The sequence below is a fragment of the Marmota monax genome, unplaced genomic scaffold (genome assembly GCF_021218885.2).
Source record: "Marmota monax isolate L192 unplaced genomic scaffold, Marmota_monax_Labrador192_F-V1.1 WCK01_AAM20220418_F8-fsc00125, whole genome shotgun sequence".
Lineage (NCBI taxonomy): Eukaryota > Metazoa > Chordata > Mammalia > Rodentia > Sciuridae > Marmota > Marmota monax.
This window is the reverse complement of record NW_026695235.1, coordinates 11,399,252-11,419,034: the sequence shown is the minus strand read 5'-3', so window position 1 is coordinate 11,419,034 and position 19,783 is coordinate 11,399,252. Positions and strand designations below refer to the sequence as shown.

The following is a 19,783-nucleotide window of genomic DNA, read 5'->3' as shown; positions in this document are numbered from 1 at the left end:
CCGCTTGAGCCACATCCCCAGCCCACCCTTTTATTTTAATATATTTTGAGACAGAGTCTCACTAAGTTGCTCACAGCCTCACGAAGTTGCTGAAGCTGGCCTGGAACTTGGAATCCTCCTACCTCAGCCTCCTGAGTGGCTGGGATTATAGGCACATGCCAGCACATCCAGCTCTCTTTTTATTTTTGTGGAGTTAGTGGAGGCCTCACATATGCTAGGCAAGCACCCAGCTTTTCTTTAAAAGTCACATAACTAATTAACTCTGACCTTAAAAAAGTAAATTCCCAAAGAATTCATATGATGGAGGGAGACTCCAAATGTATCACTTAAGGATATAATGTGAATAATTCTATGGCTTATCTTTCTGAACACCAATATATAATAAATGCATAATATATTTAAAATTGAATGTGCAACCTCACAGAAACTGAATGACTGGCAATAATCAGAATGCAGAATGAAGCTCAAGCTCTCACTTGCTGCCCATCTTGATAGCTGTCTATACTCAACGTCTGTGTGGCCATCATGGTTGACAAAAGAGTTTTATTTAAGACATCAAATCATCTTGAGACAGAAGCAAATGATATCTGGGAAAACAAAAGGAGAAGAGCATTAACAGTTATGCAACATGTTTTTTTGTTTTTGTTTTTGATTTTGGTACCAGGGATTGATTGAACTCAGGGGCAGTTGGTCACTGAGCCATATCCCCAGCTGTATTTTGTATTTTATTTAGAAATAAGGTCTCACTGAGTTGCTTAGCACCTCACTTTTGCTGAGGCTGGCTTTGAACTTGTGATCCTCCTGCCTCAGCCTCCAAAGCCGCTAGGATTTCAGGCATGTGCCACTACACCCAGCTAATGTTCTTTATTCTACACCACCTGTGCACACGTATTTTTATATAGAAAAAATACCCTGACCCTGACACCCTGCTATGACCAAGAGCCTCCTGGATAGCATTTCACTTGCTGAGCCATCAACCACCTGCACTGGTCCCTGATTTGCCCTTGCATTGTCAACTAGCTGGCCCACCACCCAAAGATAACAGCACTTGCCTCGTGTGCAAGACAAGTGTTGGGGGCTATTATGGTTTAGATATGAGGTGTCCCCCAAAAGCTCATGTGTGAGATAATGCGGGAATTTTCAGAAGTGAAATGATTAGATTATGAGATGCTTGACCTAATCAGAGGATTGATCCACTGATAGATTAACTGGGCAGTAACTGTAGGCAGGTGGAGCCTGGGGATATATCTTTGGGTTTATAATCTCCCTGTCTCTCTCTCTTCTCCCTCCTCCCCCCACCCACCTTCTTTCTCCCTCTCTCTCTCTTCCCTCTTGGTCGCCCTGTCCTGGGTTGCTTTTCTCTACCATGCCCTTCCGTCATGATGTGCTACCTCATCTTGAGTCCAGAGCTAAGGAGCGAACCTCTGAAACTGGGAGCCAAAATAAAGTTTCCTCCTCTAAGTTGTCCTAATCAGGTATTTCGGTCACAGTGACCAAAAGCCAACTAACACAGGATGCCTGAGATGCAGCAAGGAGCAAGTTGGCTCAGAGCCCTTATCTTCTGGGAGTAGACAGGTGTGGAGGAGAAGAGCAGCAGGAGGGCAGCAAGGACACGGGGGCACAGGGTGAAGCACAGAGGAGGGAGCGGCTCACAGCCATGTGCTCATGCAGGCCCCAGGGAAGGCCATTTGAACCAGCCCTGATACACTGAGAAAGGGAGGAACAGTGAACAAGGAATGAAAGGACAGGATGAAGGTGGCCAAAATGGCACTGCTATAAAGCTTCACATGTAACACAAATATTTAAATAATGGCCACTTGCCTCAAGATACATAAAACCTCCACCCTGATGAGCTGGAAGGATGTGTGGCTGTAAGGAGCACCTGCAGTGGGGCTGCGAGAGGCACTGCAGAGCTGCGCAGGAGTGTGGGTCCAACCAGCCAGCGAGACCTGCTCGGGTACAGTGTGGCCACTGAGAGTCGGGTGGGCTGGGGCTTGCCAAGAAGGCCACACACAAGTCAAGCATAGTCATGCCACTTGTCGTGCACTAGCAGGACCACAAAGTCACCAGGGGAAGTCCAGCAGCACTCCAGGGATGGTGCTAAGTGTGAGCCAAGCAAGCCAGGGAAGGAATCAGCAGCAGCCTTAATGGAGACAGTTGACAGGTGTCTCTGTCTCCTGACCACTAACGCTGCAGCCAGGCCAGCTCCTGACATGCTACCCCAGGAGGGATTCTTCACATACTGCCCACTTACAGCTGAGCAGCCGAGTAATGTGGCCAGGCCCACAGAGCTAGCCACAGGTTTGCTGGTCTCAACCTCAGCAGCATGGCACTGCAGCTGTCACAGGGACAGGGCTTGTCCCAGGCTGAGGAGCTAGGGGGTGGAAGGGCTAAGACATGACTTCATGAAAACCATGAGGCACATGAGGCCACTCCTTCCCTCCTTCAGCAAATGCTTGTCGTGTTGGGCAGTTCTGGGCACTGGGGCACAGAAACAAATAGGCCAATAAGACACAGGCAGGGGCACAGGCACAAACTGATGGCAAGACAGGCCTTGATGTGCACGCAAGTACACTCAGAAAGTGACGGGGCCAAAGGAAGGCAGGAAACAGGGTGACTGGACAGAGCAGAGGAGGAAGCAGGGAGGTGCATGAGAGGTGACTATGGCCACAGTGAGGATGCCGGTGCCCCACACAGGATGGAAAACACAGCTGATGATGTGACTCAAGCTCTGACTTCATGAGCAAAACAGACTGTGTACCTTTGGAGCCCAGGAGAGCTGGGGTTGGGGTGTAGGCACTGGGAATCCAGACAGAGGTGAGCCAAGGGGGCTGTGGGCAGTCCGGAGTGTGGAAGGAAGGGACCAGAACAGGCTGAGCTTCCCACCTGAGCACCTGGAGGAGCAGAGATGTAGGTCCCAGGACAAGTAGACAGGTAAAGAGCAGCTTCTTAGCCTGGGAAGGAAAACAAGATGAGACGTTTCAGGTTGGAGAGGATTCTCAGAACCACACAGGCATCTGGGCTGGAAACACACTTCGTCACCATCAGAGTACAGCTAGTACGTGTGGACATGTCTAACTCCCTACGCCCAGGAACTGCACGTGGGACCTGATTTAGAAATGAACTATAGGGGGCTGGGGATGTGGCTCAAGTGGTAGCGCATTCGTCTGGCATGCGTGAGGCACTAGGTTTGATCCTCAGCACCACATAAAAATAAAATAAAGATATTGTGTCCACCTAAAACTAAAAAATAAACATTAAAAAAAAAGAGATGAACTACAAATGGGATGACTTTGGGTCTCGAGGTGAGAGCATCCCAGGTTTAGAGTCCAGGGACTGGCCGTCCTTAGAAGAGAGGAGGAGATCTGAGGCACCCAGGGACCCCACAGAAGACAGAAGCAGGGACTGAGGTGACATCTGCAAGCAACACGAGCGTAAAGATGACTGGCGCCACCAGAAGGTCAAAGAGGGAAGGAAGGACCCTCCCTTGGAGACTGCAGGGGCAGCAAAGCCCTGACTTCCGGTCTCCAGAACTGTATCCTGGTTTGGTCTGGTTTGGTTTCACAGGGCCTGGGATGGCATCCGAGGCCTCACATTTGCCAGGAGAGCACACTGCTCTCAGCCTTCCAGTTTGTGGCAGTTTGTCACAGCTGCCCTTGCCAACAAATGCAGTGTGTAAAGCCCCCAGACTAGAGAAGACCACCAGGAAGAGTCAGCAGGCAGCTGTGCCAGGTCAGTCTGGAGGTCAGGAAGACGGGACGCAGCAGAGGACGAGGAGCAGCAGCCAGTGGGACAAGAGAAGAACTAGGCAGCGCCACTGAAGCCATGGAGGCGGGGTACCAATCACACAAAGAACAGCTGAGGGTCAAGGAGAAGGTGGCTGAGCACCACAGCTGGTGAGTGCAAAGCCCCCGGGAGCAGGACGGGAAGAAGCGCTGTCACCTGAAACTCTGCCCCTGGGAACAACCCTACCAACAGCAAGAGCCGCTCACACTAGGGAGCAGTGTGTGTAACGGTGAAGACACAGGGAAAGGCTCATGCACCACGGACTGTGTGGTCACCACGCTGTGCTCCACCCACCCTCAATCCCACTCTCAGGGCAGAGACACCACACATGTGCAAACTTGTCCCTGAGTGTCTCTTACCGGTTTCTCCTTGATCAAAACTTGGCCCTCCTTCAAATCCTGTCTTCTCTCCAATTTCACTTCCACCTGCCCCTCTGACCCCTGTGGACTCCAGCCCAGCGTCACCCCTGAGACCCTCATCACCTGGGACCCCAAGCTGCAGGACAGGGTTACTGACAGGTGGCTGCAGACAGGTGGGATGTGCCTAGAGGAGTGGGTCACTGGGCGTGTGCCTTTGGGCACGACTGTGCGAGCTGAGCTTAGTCTCTCTTCCTCCCAGCACCCTGTCTTCACTGCCTTCCTCCACCACATCCATCTCACCACCTCAGGCCCCAAGTACTTTTCCTCCTTAAAACTGTTCTTGTCAGGTCTCTTGGTCGTGGCAGTGAAGAAGCTGATGAAAGCAAGGGCATTTTGCAAAGCAGACAGCCAGTGGCCCGAGAAGTGTCAAGATCACAAAAGGTCAGAGAGAAACACCACCACAGTGTGACTCTGAACTGGGTCTGGGCCCCCAATGTCCTTTTCTTTCTGTAGAGCTCATTAGTAAAACAAATGGCAGAATCCCCAAACAAAGTCAGAGTGGATTTTAGTACTGTATTAGTGCTACTTTCCTTACCTGACCACTGTACTAGAGTCAGTTAGTGGAGTCTTCTGGTTGTGGGATGCATGGTCAAGTATGTAGCCAAGAGGGGCATTATGCCTGTGCCTCACCTTCTCAAATGTTGGAGAGGGAGAGACAAAGTGTGTTTATACAGAGAGAGAGAATATCAGAGATGGAGAAAGCAAGCACAATAAAGCCAGAGTTTGGTAACGCTGCAATTTGGAGAAAGCATACAGGAAATCTTTGTATGATTTCTGTGACTTCTTTGTGTGTCTGAAATTCAAAACTGAGATTTTTAAAGTTTAGAATTCTGTAAAAGGTATGGGAAGTGTCTGGGGTTAAAAGAAACTAAAGAAACAAAACAAAAGCTGACCAGAAACAGTGGTGCATGCCTCCTGTCCCAGCTACTCAGGAGGCCGAGGGAGGAGGATCACTTGAGTCCAGAAGTTGGACAACAGTCTGGGCAACATAATAAGACCCTGTCTCAAAAATCCAAAAACATACAACCCACCATAACAAAAGAAAAGAAAGGAGAGGAAAATGCTGTAAAAGACAATTTAAGGACATTTGGGGAGATATGAAATAAAGTCGGTATTAGAGAGTGTTACCTTGACAGTTTGATAATGCTGTGTGTTCACTGCATGATCCTCTAACTCTGAGGGGTTGGGCTGAGGCATGTCGACTTAGGTTATGATAGCCACAACTTATTTCAACTGGGTCAACAAAAACACACACATAACTAAGCACACTTGGGCCAGTCATCAACCACGGTGGACTCCAGGCGGCAGGGAATCACACTTCTTCTCTTTCAACGTTTTGTTTCCAAATGTTCATATTAAATATTAAGGGAAAGTCAGAATTTTATTTCTAAAGCTTAAATATTTGTGATCCTCTCTTTTAAAACTGGTTAAAAATTTCTAAATTTGGGGCTGGGATTGTAGCTTAGTGGTAGAGTGCTCGCCTAGCATGTACAAGGCCCTGGGTTCAATTCTCAGCACCACATAAAAGTAAATAAATAAAATAGATGTTGTGTCCAACTAAAAAATAAATATTTAAAAAATCTTCTAAATTTGATATAGTTATTAAAATATTCTAAAGCAAAATTTTGAAATTTGTGTCAAAAGCTCTGAAAGTATGTGTTCTCCTACATCAGAAGACCATGAAAAGAATTTTTTTTTAAAGGCAACTCCTTATAACAAATATTGTGAGTAAATATAGAGGAGCAGAGTACCAAGATGGACAACACTCCTGCTAGGCACCAAGAAAGGAAGCCAGAGAGAAAGGGCCTGCAGATGGCACCTCCCACTCAAGATGGCCCCACTCATAAAAGCCATTTGCAAAGTTGTTCATCATTTGTGGAACTGCTCACTAAACCCCACTCCCCAGCAGAATGACACACCACCTTTTGGTAGCAGTGCTGCCTGTTCCTCCATCCTCCAATCGGGCTCCAACAGCTCCCGCAGAATCCCAGTTCTTGCTGCAGCTCCCCTTCTTAGTCTGTAAGAGGCCGTGATCTTAATTAAGCTCAGGCCATCACCTCTGTCCATCAACTCAGGGCAGGGCCCAACACAGAACCCGAGTCATGAAGTGAAACCTATCATTAACTGGGAAAGGACTAAAAGCACTCAACCTACAAAGGTGGTAAGCCAGCTCACCTTCACCAAAAACTATTCTATCAGGCATTACGTCAAAACCCAATGCTGGGCTGGGGTTGTGGCTCAGTTGTAGCGCACTTGCCTAGCATGTATGAGGCGCTGGGTTAGATCCTCAGCACCACATATATAAAGAGTATCTCATGTTTATTTAAAAAAACAAACTCAATGCTGATTTCAGATCAAGAGACAATCGAGGCCAGGTGCAGGGGTACACATCTGTAATCTCAGAGATTTGGGAGACTGGAGGATCTCAGCAACTTAGAGAGACCCAGACTCAAAAAACAGGACTAGGGATGAAGCTCAATGGTGAAGCATCCCTGGGTTCAATCCCCAGCACCCCAAAAGAGAAAGAGAATAATATGAATGAATTGGGGACTGGGGATACAGTTCAGTGGAAGAGTGCTATAGATACAGATACAGACATGTCCTTTTTCATCTGCCAATTAATATGCTTAAAGCAAAGTTGAAGTAAAACCTGGAACTCAAGGGAGTTGGCCCCAGGTCATATGGTGCACTGGTTTGGAAAGCAGACTGACCACCTACATGCTTAGCCATGGAAAATGTTGCACATCTCATAATCCACCCAAGAACAGAGCTCTGGGGTCGTGACCTTCAAGGCTGACAGAAACATGGAATGCGGGCCGGCTCTAGCAGGCTGCCATTTACTGTTTTTAAGCATGCTAGTCCAGCCAACTGGAAGCACACAGCAAGTTTTCCAGAACTGAAATGTGACCAGACTGATTTAGTCCAGCCACGAGGTCCGCCCTTTGCTCAGGTTTGACTCAATAAAGTCCGGCAATAAAGTCCCAGATAGATGAAGCCCAACACGGGTGGGAAGGCTGGACGTGGCAGTGCCCCATCCCTGCTCATCCCTACACCACGGGGCCTGCTGGGAGTCTCAGAGGGGAACCTCTACTTGTCTGAATGATTTAGTAATTATCTTAGTGGTGTCTTTAACTCTGATGGAAGGTTTCAATTTTAACATTTTAGTCTTTAGTTTCAGAATAGTCAATGTATTTGGTATTGCAGGTACGCTCCAGTTTGAATGTGTTCCCCCAAAGTCCATGTATTATAAGTAATCCCTAATCCATATTTTCACAGTATATGGAGAGGGAATTTGGGAGGCCATTAGGATTAGATGAGGTCATGAAGGTAGCACCATAATGGCGTCAGTGACTCTATAGGAAGAGGAAGAGACCCAAGTTGGCACACCTGCTATCTCCCATGTGACGCCCTCTGCCATGTCATGATGCAGCAAGAAGGGCCCGCCAGTGCCCAGCTGAGGCAGGTGCCACACTCTGGACTTCCTAACCTTCAGAACTGTAAGCAAAGAAACCCCTCTCTATTCTTCATAAATTACCTGATCTCAGGCACTTTGTTTTAGCAATAGAAAAAAAGACTAAGAGAACTTGTATTACTAAATTTTAGAAATTAGCTTTTTCAGTCAAAAGATTTGAGAGAAACTTACTAAGACTGCTTACTTCCCCTCACTTTTCCAAGCTGATAAGACTGACAAGCACTCCTCTCAAACTGGGGGTGCCCAGTGGGCAGGGCCAGGAAGTGGCTCTACAGAGCTCACTTTCTGGTAAATGGGTTTACAAAGTCTGAGAATTGAGATCCACTGTACGTGTATTTCCAAATTATTATATCTACTTTTCTTTAGTCAGATACTAAGGTGTTTTTTTTTTTTTTTTTTAACAATTAGGCCTACTAAACTTAAAACTATAGTTCAAGATGGGCACCATGGTGCACAATCCCAGTGGCTTGGGAAGCCTGAGGCAGGAGGATCGCGAATTCAAAACCAGCCTCAGCAATGGTAAGGCACTAAGCAACTCAGTGAGACCCTGTCTCTAAATAAAATACAGAATAGGGCTGGGGATGTGGCTCAGTGGTCAAGTGCCCCTGAGTTCAATTCCTGATACCAAAACAACAACAACAAAAAAAACTATAGTTCAAAATGTGTAAAGTTCAGGCTGGGGATGTGGCTCAAGCAGTAGTGCACTCGCCTGGTATGCATACGGTCGGGGTTTGATCCTCAGCACCACATACAAAAAACAAAGATGTTGTGTCCGCCAAAAACTAAGAAAAAAATAAATATTAAAAAATTCTCAATCTCTATTAAAAAAATGTGTAAAGTTCAAGTTGTAAAGGGAACTGATCATTTTCTAATGACACTCTAAAGAGAGTATCTAATATGATCAACTTGAGTTATTCAAAGGTCATCTTAAAAGTTCAAACTTATTGAATTTGCAAAAATTATAAAATTTATAAAACCTACATAAAAACATAGGGAAACACCAGGCCTGTAAGTGTACCCTTAAGAAATACTGATTTGAAAGTAGAGCAATCTTTTCTGTGCTTAAAAGCCTCATTCCAAAGGGCATTTAAAAATCATGGCAAGAGGCTGGGATGGAGCTCAGTGGTAGAGCATGTGCTTAGCTCACTGGAAGCCCTGGGCTCCACCCTTAGCACCAAAAGCAAAACAAGAAACACCATGACAAGAAAAGCTGGATGCCAGATATCTTTTAATTCACAGTAATAAAGAATGGAACCAGAGCCTGTAGACCCTCCTCCTCGGGGGAACAGTGAAGTCGGCAATGACCATCGTCACGCCGTCACGACACGCAAGGGCCAGACCCATAGGCGGCACCGAGAAGCAAGTGGTGGCCTGCAAGTGAAAGGCAGGTGCGTAGCCCCACGAGCATGTCTGTGCCCTCGTCAACGCCACCGCTCTCTTGCAGCTCTCTCCTTGCCAGGGTCCATCCTAGAGCTGACGTGGAGCAGCAGACAGACGCAGTCCCTGCTGTCAAGAAACAGCATCACTGCGAGACTTACTTATGGGTCATGGGGAGAAGAGGCGTCTTTGACCCCAGTCGTCTTCCCCAAGAGCGCAGAGTCCTCTCTGTTACTCAGGGCCACCACCTCCCCACTGTGAAGTCCGAGGTCTTCTGTAGGGAGGCCTTCGAGATGCTCAGTCCCTCAACACCTATGAGTTTTCTTGTGGCTGTCTTAAGTACCTCAGTGAGATCACACTTTTTGGCGGGTTACTGATGAGATATGTCACTTTTTGGCAGACGGACAATGCACTTGGACTCTCCTTTAATTCTAACAGTAGGTGCACATTCCGCTGGTTTTTCTCAGTAGATATCATCATCTGTAAGTCACGCAGACGTGCTTCCCGTCAACGCTCCTGCTGCTGGCCTAAGATGCCCAGGACCCTGGCTCCATCCTAGCACTGCTCCCCCACCCCAAAAACCCTGTTGTATTCGACAAACTCCAACTGTTCTCAAATGTAAACAGAGCAAAGATCCGTGAGCAGCTAGATTGCTAAAAAAAGAGTTTACAAACACCAGATTTCAAAACATAAGACCATAGTAACAACAAAAAAGAGTAATAGCATAAGAACAGAGAAAAAGTCAAGAGAACTGAAGAAATGAGACACTGGACTTGGGAGAGTTTTTATAAGTATTTAAAACACACACAACTTTGAAATTTTTGTTTTTATAAAAAAATCCCATTGACCCAGCAGCTTGGTGGGCTGAGGCAGGAGGATCACAAGTTCAAAGCCAGCCTCAGCAATGCCAAGGCAGTAAGCAACTCAGTGAGACCCTGTCTGTAAATAAAATACAAAACAGGGCTGGTATGGGGCTCAGTGGTCAAGTGCCCTGAGTTCAATCCCCAATCTACCCCATCCCCTAGAAAAAATCCCATTGAATGCAACCAACTCCAGCACAACTAAGGCTCTGGTGAGACAGGTCTGGTGCTGTCTGCACCTGCACCAAGCAGGCCAGGCCCACTTCCTCTCTTTAATCATGGATACCGGCCATGTCCTGGCCTCGGCTGTGCACAGCCAGGCGCCCGAGAAGTGAACTCCTGAGGCTCGGAAGAAACGTGTCTCAAAGGCCTCCAGCACAGTCTTGGTGACACAGCTCATGTGGATGACAGACTCAGAGAGGAGTTTCCCAAGAGGCCACATCTTCGTGTCCTGTGTCAGGAGAAGGGGGCTTAGTGAAGGGAGTGGAGGAGGGAGCATGAGGAGAGCTGTGTTGGAGTGCCTACTGTATAGGCCCCCTTTCTCCGGCACTCCATCGAGGGGATCAGAATCCACATAATCCAATGATTCCCAAAGACTCACCAGGAGCCCAGACGCACTGAGCACCAAGTCGTCAATGTGGGACCCTGGAGGACATCACTCCTCCAAACCAGCTCAGTGGCACTCAGCTACGGCAGAAGCCAGGCCAAGCCGAGACTCCAACCTGGGCCACATGGGGAGGCAGCTCCTTATTACCAAGAGGACTCACTTCTTGACCCCTGGAAAGAAGGCTGACCACACGCAGGCCGTACAGTGTGAGGAGGGCATCGAGTTGCCAGGAGGCCCAGAATGCTGTGAGGGAGACAGGGTTGTAAGGAAGACCCCCAGGCTGTGAGGGAGACCCCCAGGCTGTAAGGAAGACCCCTAGGCTGTGAGGAAGACCCCCAGGCTGTGAGGAAGACCCACCAGGCTGTAAGGAAGACCCCTAGGCTATGAGGGAGACCCACCAGGCTGTGAGGGAGACCCCCAGGCTGTGAGGGAGACCCCCAGGCTGTGAGGGAGACCCCCGGCTGTAAGGGAGAGCCCTTGACTATGAGGAAGACCCCCAGGCTGTGAGGGAGACCCCCAGGCTGTGAGGGAGACCCCCCAGGCTGTGAAGGAGACCCCCCAGGCTGTAAGGGAGACCCCCAGGCTATGAGGGAGACCCCCAGGCTGTGAGGGAGACCCTCTTGGCTGTGAGGGAGACCACCAGGCTATGAAGCAGACCCCCAAGGCTGTGAGGGAGACCCCAAGCCCTGAGGAATACCCAAATGCTTAAGGAGGATCCCAAGGCTGTGAGAAACTCAAGTCGCGTGGAACATCTACAAGTAGTTGCTCTGTTCAACATGCCCACTCATCTTCCAGCTTATAGCCATCAACTGCCAAACTTGAGAAAATGCCTGTTAAAGATTCTGTCCCTTGTTGGGCACAGTGACCCACACCTGTAATCCTAGCATCTCAGGAGGGTGAGGCAGGACGATCTCAAGTACAAGGCCAGCCTCAGCAACTTCGCAAGGCCCTAAACAACTTACCAAGACCCTGTCTCAAAATAAGAAATAAAAAGGGCTGGGGATGTGGCTTAGTGGTTAAACACCCCTGGGTTTAATCTCCTGGGGCTCCACTGTAGCTCAGGCACAGAGCGCTTGCCTGGCAGGGTTCGATCCTTACCACCACATAAAAATAAGTAAATAAAATGAAGGCATTGTGTTCATCTACAAAAAAAAAATTAAAAAGATTCTGTCCCTCAGTCCTCAAGCCACCCTGGCCCCTGTCTTCCCAGCCAAGGAACCAAACATGGTGGAGGAGAGAAAGGCTACTTCCTCATATCCTTTCCTTTCTCCAGGCACACAAGATAAAAGGGCTGTTTTATGCCACTGATGGGGTTATTGGTTTCACAGTGGGAAGGACCGGGCCCTCTAGAAGGTGCTCCGAGACACACTCACTCTGCTGAGGAGAGTGGCGCCAAGGCTGAGCGATGTCTCAGCTCAGGTTGCCAGCACCAAAGCCCTGTCTTTTTCCTACACGACACTGTGTCAGAGAATAAGATGGACTTGCTTCTAAGAGTATGTGGGACTCACAGGAAAATCAGGAGCATATTCAACTATCAGCACAACTTCGGTGCCTGTTGACTTCTGTTCCATCTATAAACAGGGAGCAGCTAAAGGTGACCCATCAGGTAAACAACATGACTCAGATTCCATCAGGACCGGGACGAATTTTCAGCGCTGCACCCACATGTGATTCTGCTCCGAGGAGAATAACAGGCTCATCTGTTGGAACCGGGAGGTAGGGCATCTCCACAGCCGAACACAGTTCCTGAAAAGGAAGGGGCATTCCTTCCACCTAACCCGCTCACATAATAAACACAGGTGCAGCACCAAATACCAATGGCCACGAAGGACACTGGACACTGCTCACGAGAAGAGAAAGGCTTGCTCTGGATGACCAAGACCCTGACTGCAATTACAGGGTATTCTCTAGATTCACACTCTAGAGAAGAGTCAGCTGTGACTTGATAACCAAGTTTACTGGTCACCCCATCACTTCACTGCAGAGCAGGTGAGGCTCCCCACCACCTCTCCATCTCTGAACACCAGATCAGCTGCTGGCCTTTCTTCCATGCCACTCCACCAACCCCTAAGGCCATTCTCCACTTGGCAGCCTCAACAATGGACTTCTTGGATCGTTTGTTCCTTTTGTTTCAATACTGGGGATTGAACCCAGAGGCACTCTACCACTGAGCTACATCTCCAGCCCTTCCTATTTTTTGAGACAGAGTCTCACTAAGTTGCTGATGCTGGTCTTGAACTTGGAATCCTCATGACTGAGCCTCCCACATTGCTGGTGTTACAGGCCTGCACCACCATGCCCAGCAATACTGGAGTCTTTAAATGCTTGTTTATTTCCCTTTGATTTTCAGAACAATATACTGGTTCCCTATGTTTCCAAATAGTGACAAGTGAGGCTGTTTTTAGCACGTTATGATCTCATGGTTTTTGAACATTTTGTTAAATGAATAGAACTTCTTAATATATACATTCTTCTTTTTTTCTTTTTGTATTGGGGATGAACTCAGGGCCTCACATACATGTTAGGCAAGTGCTTATCACTGAGCTACATCCTCAGCCCTTTTAATTTTATTTTGAGACAGGATCTTGCCAAGTTGCCCAGGCTGGCCTAAAACTGGGGATCCTCCTGCTTCAGCCTCCCAAGTGGCTGAGATCATAGCTACATACATAATTTTTAATCCTACAAATTATCCCCTCACAGCCAACACAAGCCCCTTCAGCCAGCCTCTATAGCCTTTAACACAATCCTAGTAATTAATAACTTTCTTGCTTTCAGATAAATGAGATAATCCAGGCTTATCTTGCACCAAACTTAGATGCTGTCACTGACCCCAGAGGCTGACTCCTCAGGGTGAGACAGAGAGCACAATCCACATCTGTGTGTGCTCCTTGCTACTGGGTGGCCACTATTCCCAAGCATATCCCCCTTTAGAGTAGCTTCTAGTGAACAGAGACAGAAAATATTTCTCATAAAAAATTCTTTAAAATTAGTTAACACTGATATCTCCAATTCAAACTTGGGATTACAGGGTATTTATTTTCTTGCTTCAACTTCATATCTGTATGTCTTTTCTCCCACCCTTGAACTCTTATTTCCTAATGACAGCAATATAATGATTTATCGTATGATATATAATTTCAAACTAAAACAAACATTATTACTAAAAATATAAGTACTAAAAAACTGCCTAGGTTCTTTTTGTTCTAACTTTTAAAGAACCATACATACATAGGGCTGGAGTTGTGGCTCAGAGATAGAGTGCTCACCTAGCATGTGCAAGGCCCTGGGTTCGATTCTCAGCACCACATAAAAATAAATAAAAGTATTGTGTCCAACTACAACTAAAAATAAATAAATAAATATTTTAAAAAAGAACCATACATAAATATCATATGACTTTGATAGAGCTCAGGACATACTATGCTATCCTAAATGTGGCACCCTGGCATATTGACTATTTTAAGCTGAGCAATTTTGAGAAAATGCACGTAAGGGAGTCTACTGACTGTCCTCCCCACGTCTCCCCTAGGGCAGTGAGTGGTGCCCTGCCTATACTGGAGGAAGAGCACAGCCTTATCCCCACAGCAGGGACACAGAGAGGAACCTGGGTACACCGCCCCTGCTCAGTTCCCCCAGTGGATCACAATTTAGTCCCTTGGTCCTCTCGTGTTTCTCCACAGCTTCCCACTCTTAATCAAACTTAGCCCAAAACACTCAGGTTTAAACACTCCGCCGGGTCTTCATTTCCTTGAGAAGGTTCCCATGTCACACAAAACTTAGATCAAATAAATTGTGTGCCTTTTTCTTGCTATTCTTGATTCCAGGGGACCCAGCAATAATCCTACAGTGGGAAGGAGGAAAACCACCACCAGCTGCCTCCTCTGCAAGGACCTTGTGTTGACTGGCCTGGGGCCTCTAGGTAAAGGGCATAGTCCTACACCCTGAGCCTTGATCTCCTCACTTGGCCTATGGATGCCTCTTGGCAGGTGGAGATCACCTTCACACCTGCTTAGAGCTGCAGCGAGCTCAGCTGCACCTAAACTGACCACTGTCTACCTAGCCAGTCCCCTATGCAGGAATAGCAGCCCCTTGCGGCACCATAGTCACACCAGCCTCTTGGGGTCCCTCTGAGCTCCAGCTCCCACCTCTCTCTGGAATGGCTTCACTCCCCCCCATCCCAAGGAGGAAACATCCTTGACCTCTGACCCACAGCTCACTGCAAACTGGCCTCCCTTTCAGTCCTCAGCACAGCTGTGAACAACCATTATTCTGAGGGATCTCTGAGAGCCTTTACTACCCCTGACCAGGCAGAAACCTTATCCCTGTTTTTGTTTACCATTATACCCAGCCACTATCACAATGTGGGGTGCTCAAATTTAGCAGGTGCTCAAGATTTTTGGTTTAGCAAATCCTTGCTACAATCTGTACAACACAGGAATTACCTGTTTCATGAAAATTCAATCTCACTCACCCATCTGTGCCTAGAGACTTCTGGAGGAGCTACGTCTTGACCCCCTTCTCAATGCTGTCTCAAACTTCTGGTCTATACAGGTGTTCTACCTCAAGGTCAACTCTGACTAATTATAGCCCAGTCATAAACTACCCAGAACTCCTTAAGTCATCAAACTGTACAAGGCACTTCTTTTTTATATATTTTGATTTTTAACTGGACACAACACCTTTATTTTATTTTTATGTGGTGCTAGGTGAACGGTCTACTGCTGAGCCCCAGCCCCAGCCCATACATGGCACCTTCTTACGTGTACCTTTCAATCTGCCATTACATTCCTTTAAAAATACTGTGTCCTTGCTCCTTCTTCATCTATTTGCCTGTCTTCTTTGGGGGGTGATTTTATTTTTCTAGTGTTTTATGCTGAACACTCAAAAATTCACTTACTTTCTTGTTCTCTAATAAATGTACTCTAGGCTCCAGAGTTTCTTTCCCTGAAAGCCGTTTGTGCCTCACCCCACTGGTCAGGATATAAAACCTTTACTGTCATCCACTTATAGTCAGAAAACAGTTTGTGATAGTTCCCCCTTTAATCCATAGATCGATCTTAAAATGTCCAGGTAGAATAGACACCTTTAGATGTCTGTTCACTCTTTGTGGTACTGGGGATTGAAGCCAGGTGTGCTCTACCACTGGGCTACATCCTCAGCCCCTTTTTAATTATTGAGACAGGATCTTGCTAAGTTGCCAGCCTGCCTCAGACTCCGAGTCTCTCAATAGGCATGGACACCGCACCCTGCAAGCTATCCTTTTACTCTGAAATTCCAAGCAGCTTGTGTCACTGCAGTCTGAGATTTTGACCTAGGATTTACTTTTGAAAACTTGGGATAATTTTTCTTTATGGTCTAAAATACAGACGATTTTGTTCAGTGTCTTATGAGACTGATGAGAATCGACATTTTATGTTTACTGGGCACAAACTTCTGCATATGTCCATTAGTTCCACATAGCCACCATATCAATATTACTTAAATCCCTCATATCAGCAGTTCTCAGATGGAGGAATTTCTGGAGATTACTGAGGGTGATCTCGATGGAGCGTGATCTGGCCCATGTTCCTGGTGCCAGGCTGAGAACTCCATTTCAACCCTGGGTTACGGAAGTCCCTCCCTGTGTGCAGAGCTGTCAAGCCCCCATCCCATCAGGATCAACTGTGCAGTGAGGTCTCTGTTATGATGTTAATAACCCTCGACTGCTCCTCTCTCCTGTGCATACCTTAGCCTCATCTGATGGTGACAGTGCTCTACTCCTTTTCTCATTGCACTGATACATCTCCATCCCTTATTTCTCTTCTACTTGTTAGTTTTAGATGTCTGACTTATGTAGAAAACTTGGCTAGATATCTTTTTTGTACTAAATCTGGAATTTTATCACCTGAGATTTACCCTTTCAACATTAGGTGTGGTTCCTGATATATCTGGCATATTCACATCATCTTAGTTTTGTTTTCTAAAAAATATCCCAAGCATGCTTTCTTGGGATTTTTCCCTTTAGTATCTTTTGTTAAGGTTTTTCTTTGTTGTATTTTCCCCCTCTGCACTTTGGGAGTTACACATCCGATCTTCAGGCATCTAGTAGCTACTTTCATACCACCCCAAATCAACAGGAACACCCCATCCCAACTGGTTTCCATAACTGTGTATCATCAACTACACATAAGCAAAGTGTTCCATGCTCAAAGGGAATTGGTCACTAAGGCAGAGTTCTGGAGTCAAGTCCTAGCACCTAGTAACATGTACTTTTATGATCCTAAATGATTTAAGGGCTATTTCTTTATGCTCTCTTTTTACAGATGACCTATAAACCCACCATATTAAGTCAGGAGTCCAGTGAGGGGAAACATCTTGCCTATTCCTCATTTATTAATTCATATTTCCCCAACAATATTGCTATTTGATTTCATTTTGATCCAGACAACTTTGATGTATTTCCATTGAGATCTATGGCCAGGGTAGGGGTGGGGCATGGAGTAGTCCTGTGAACTAGGGCTAGACAGTAAGTATTGTAAGTCTGTGGACCACATACTACTTCTATTAAATACTCTTTCTCTTTCTTTATAGCTCTTTAAAAACATATGAGCCATTCTCAGCTGTAAGCATATAAAACCAGAGAGCACTGAGATTGAATCCATAGGCCTGCCATCTGCCAATCCCTGGCCTCAAGTATGGCTATTTAAAAACAGGTCTTAAAAAAAAAAAACAAAAAAAAAAAAACATCAAATGGACTTCTTTCAGCCCTTTGGAAAGGCTCTCGACTCATTCTGATGACATATCTCATGCACTGCAATAGTCAGCATTGCCACCTGATAAGTCCAAGCATCTGTGCCCCTCTCTAGCTGCCACACCCAGGGAAGGACCACTCTAGCAGTGCACCTCCCTGCTGCTGTTGAAAGCCCGCAGGCAAAATCCCAACACAGAAGGACTGGAGATTCTAGGGTAAGCTCAGTTCTAGTATCTGCAGAGATTATTAAGTCAGATAGTTATGGAACCAGAAAAGGACTAGAAACAAGGACAAGAGTTCTGGGGCTACCTCTCTAGATTTTTTTCTCATTATTTTTCCCTAAAACACTTAATTGATGATCTTTTTCCAAACTAAACCTGTCTATTAACAAACCTACAGAAACTATCAAGGCACCAAGAAAATTGCCCAAATTCCATACTCATAAAGGACACCTTCTCTAACCTCCCTTTTGGGACATTAATTATCCATCATACAGTTCAGGGAGTTTTCATGTCTTTCACAAGTTTTAGCCAATCAGGGTTCAAAAGACAAAAGCCCTTCATTTCCCACCCCAGAGAGATGTTCAATCAAATAATTCATTCAAGGAAAAACATTTGCCAAGAAATCACTTTATTTTTCAAACAAGGCTTGGAGAGGTCCCACCTGAAATTTAACACCAAATAAAATCACAGATATTAAATTGTTTGAAAACTTGCACAAAAAAAGTATCTCTAATCCAAAAGTCCATATATGTCCAGTGAAGACAAAGCAAAATTTAATAAAAACATTTTATTGGTTTTATAATTTGTTTTAGATGACACCTATTACAGTAAATTTACATTCACATCAAAACTTTTGACTCTCACATCATTACAAACTGACATGCAACACTTTCATACGTCCTAATTATTAAGGATCAATGCATCAGTTTTTTATGAGAACTAGGGAGCTGGGGATATGGCTCAGTGGTAGAGCATGTGCTTAGCAGGCATGAAGCCCTAAGTTCAATCCCCACCACCAAAAAGGAAAGAAAATAGGAACCTTAACCCTTCAAAGGCAGTCTTTCTCCCATTGCATTGCCTGTGCTCAGGGATGCAGTAGTATAGAAATGGCCCTATCGGGCCCTCTTTCCAGCAGTTGCTGCCCTTCAGATCCATACTCCCTTTCAACCTGACTACCAGCAAGTCAGCTTTCAGACGGCAAAACAGAGAATGCTAAAGACTTTGACATACTGGACATGACTATAAATAAAATATATGTGTGTGTATACACATACATAAAAACAATTGCAAAATTGTTAAGATCTTAAATGTTTAATGAGAAATATTTATGTAAATATACACAGAAAAACATAATGTGGGCTAGTAATACAACATGAAATACCTTAACAGATCAATTTGCAAAATGTATGCACATAAACCACTGGCTTCAAAAATGGACAAAGGACTTGATGCTCAACTTCACACTGATCATAGGGAAATGCAAATCAAAACAATTTCACACCCACTAGTGGCTACTATCAAAAAATAGAAAATTGGAGCTGGGGATGTAGCTCAATAGTAGATCACCTGCCTTTAGACTGCGGGAGACCTAGGTTTGACCACTAGCACCATAAATAATAATGATGATGATGGTGATGGTGATGTCAAGGATCTGAACAAACTGGAACCTCCATGCATTGTTGATAAGAATATAAAATGGAACAAACACTATAGGAAAACAGTATGGTAGTTCCTCAAAAAATTAAATAGAGCAATGTGTAGTGGCACATACCTATAATTCTGGCAACTCAGGAGACTGAGGTAAGAAAGCCAAGTTCAAGGCCAGCCCCAGCAACTTAGCAAGACCCAGTCTTGAAATAAAATAAAAAGGGGTGGGGATGGAGCTCAGTGGTAGAACACCCTGGGTTCAATCCCCAGTACTGGGGGTGGGAGGGTGTGGGGAGGGCGTGGCGGGGAATAAGTTAAACATATAACTAATATATGATATAGAATTCTAATTCTTAATCTACACCCAGAGGAACTTAGTTATTTGCACACCTGTGTTTGTAGCCACATTATTCACAATAACCAAACAGTGGAAGAACTCAAGTACCCAGACAATGGATGAATAAACAAAATGTGGTACATATAATGGAAGATTGGTCAGCTTTTTAAAATGTGGAAATTCTGACACATGCTGAAATATGGATGAACATTTGCTAAGTGAAACAGTTAATCACAAAAAGACAAGTATTATGTGATTACACTTATCTGAAGTACCTACAACAGGCAAATTCCGAGAGACAGTAGAATGGTGGTTGCCAAGGGGCTGGGGAGAGGGTGAAAGAGGAGTTTGTTTAACCATGAGGAGTTTCAGTTTAAGAAGACGAAAACAGTTCTGGAGGTAGATGGATGCAGAACATGAATGAACTAAATGCCACTGAGCCGTGCACTTAAAATTAATTAAGACAGTAAAATCTGTATATATAACTATACAAATAGAGAGAGCTCTACAACAGAAGTTTGGGGAAAGTACCCATAAACATATAAC

General features: G+C 45.7%; 1 protein-coding gene across 7 annotated transcripts in view; it reads right to left on the bottom strand.

Annotated features, from left to right (window-relative positions):
* Pknox1 (PBX/knotted 1 homeobox 1) overlaps positions 1 to 19,783 on the bottom strand; it is a 65,134-nt gene that overhangs the window by 40,967 nt on the left and 4,384 nt on the right. For 2 of the 7 annotated variants that reach the window (XM_046438899.2, XM_046438893.2), the window contains exons 2-4: positions 6,128 to 6,222; positions 2,762 to 2,954; positions 477 to 587 (exon numbers count right to left, since the gene is read on the bottom strand). In XM_046438899.2, the coding sequence (XP_046294855.1) occupies positions 477 to 527 (51 nt within the window). In that variant the 5' untranslated portion in view covers positions 528 to 587; positions 2,762 to 2,954; positions 6,128 to 6,222. Of the gene's footprint in view, positions 1 to 417; positions 588 to 2,761; positions 2,955 to 6,127; positions 6,223 to 19,783 lie in introns of all 7 variants that reach the window. The other 5 variants (XM_046438900.2, XM_046438895.2, XM_046438894.2 and 2 more) reach the window with 5 other exon arrangements.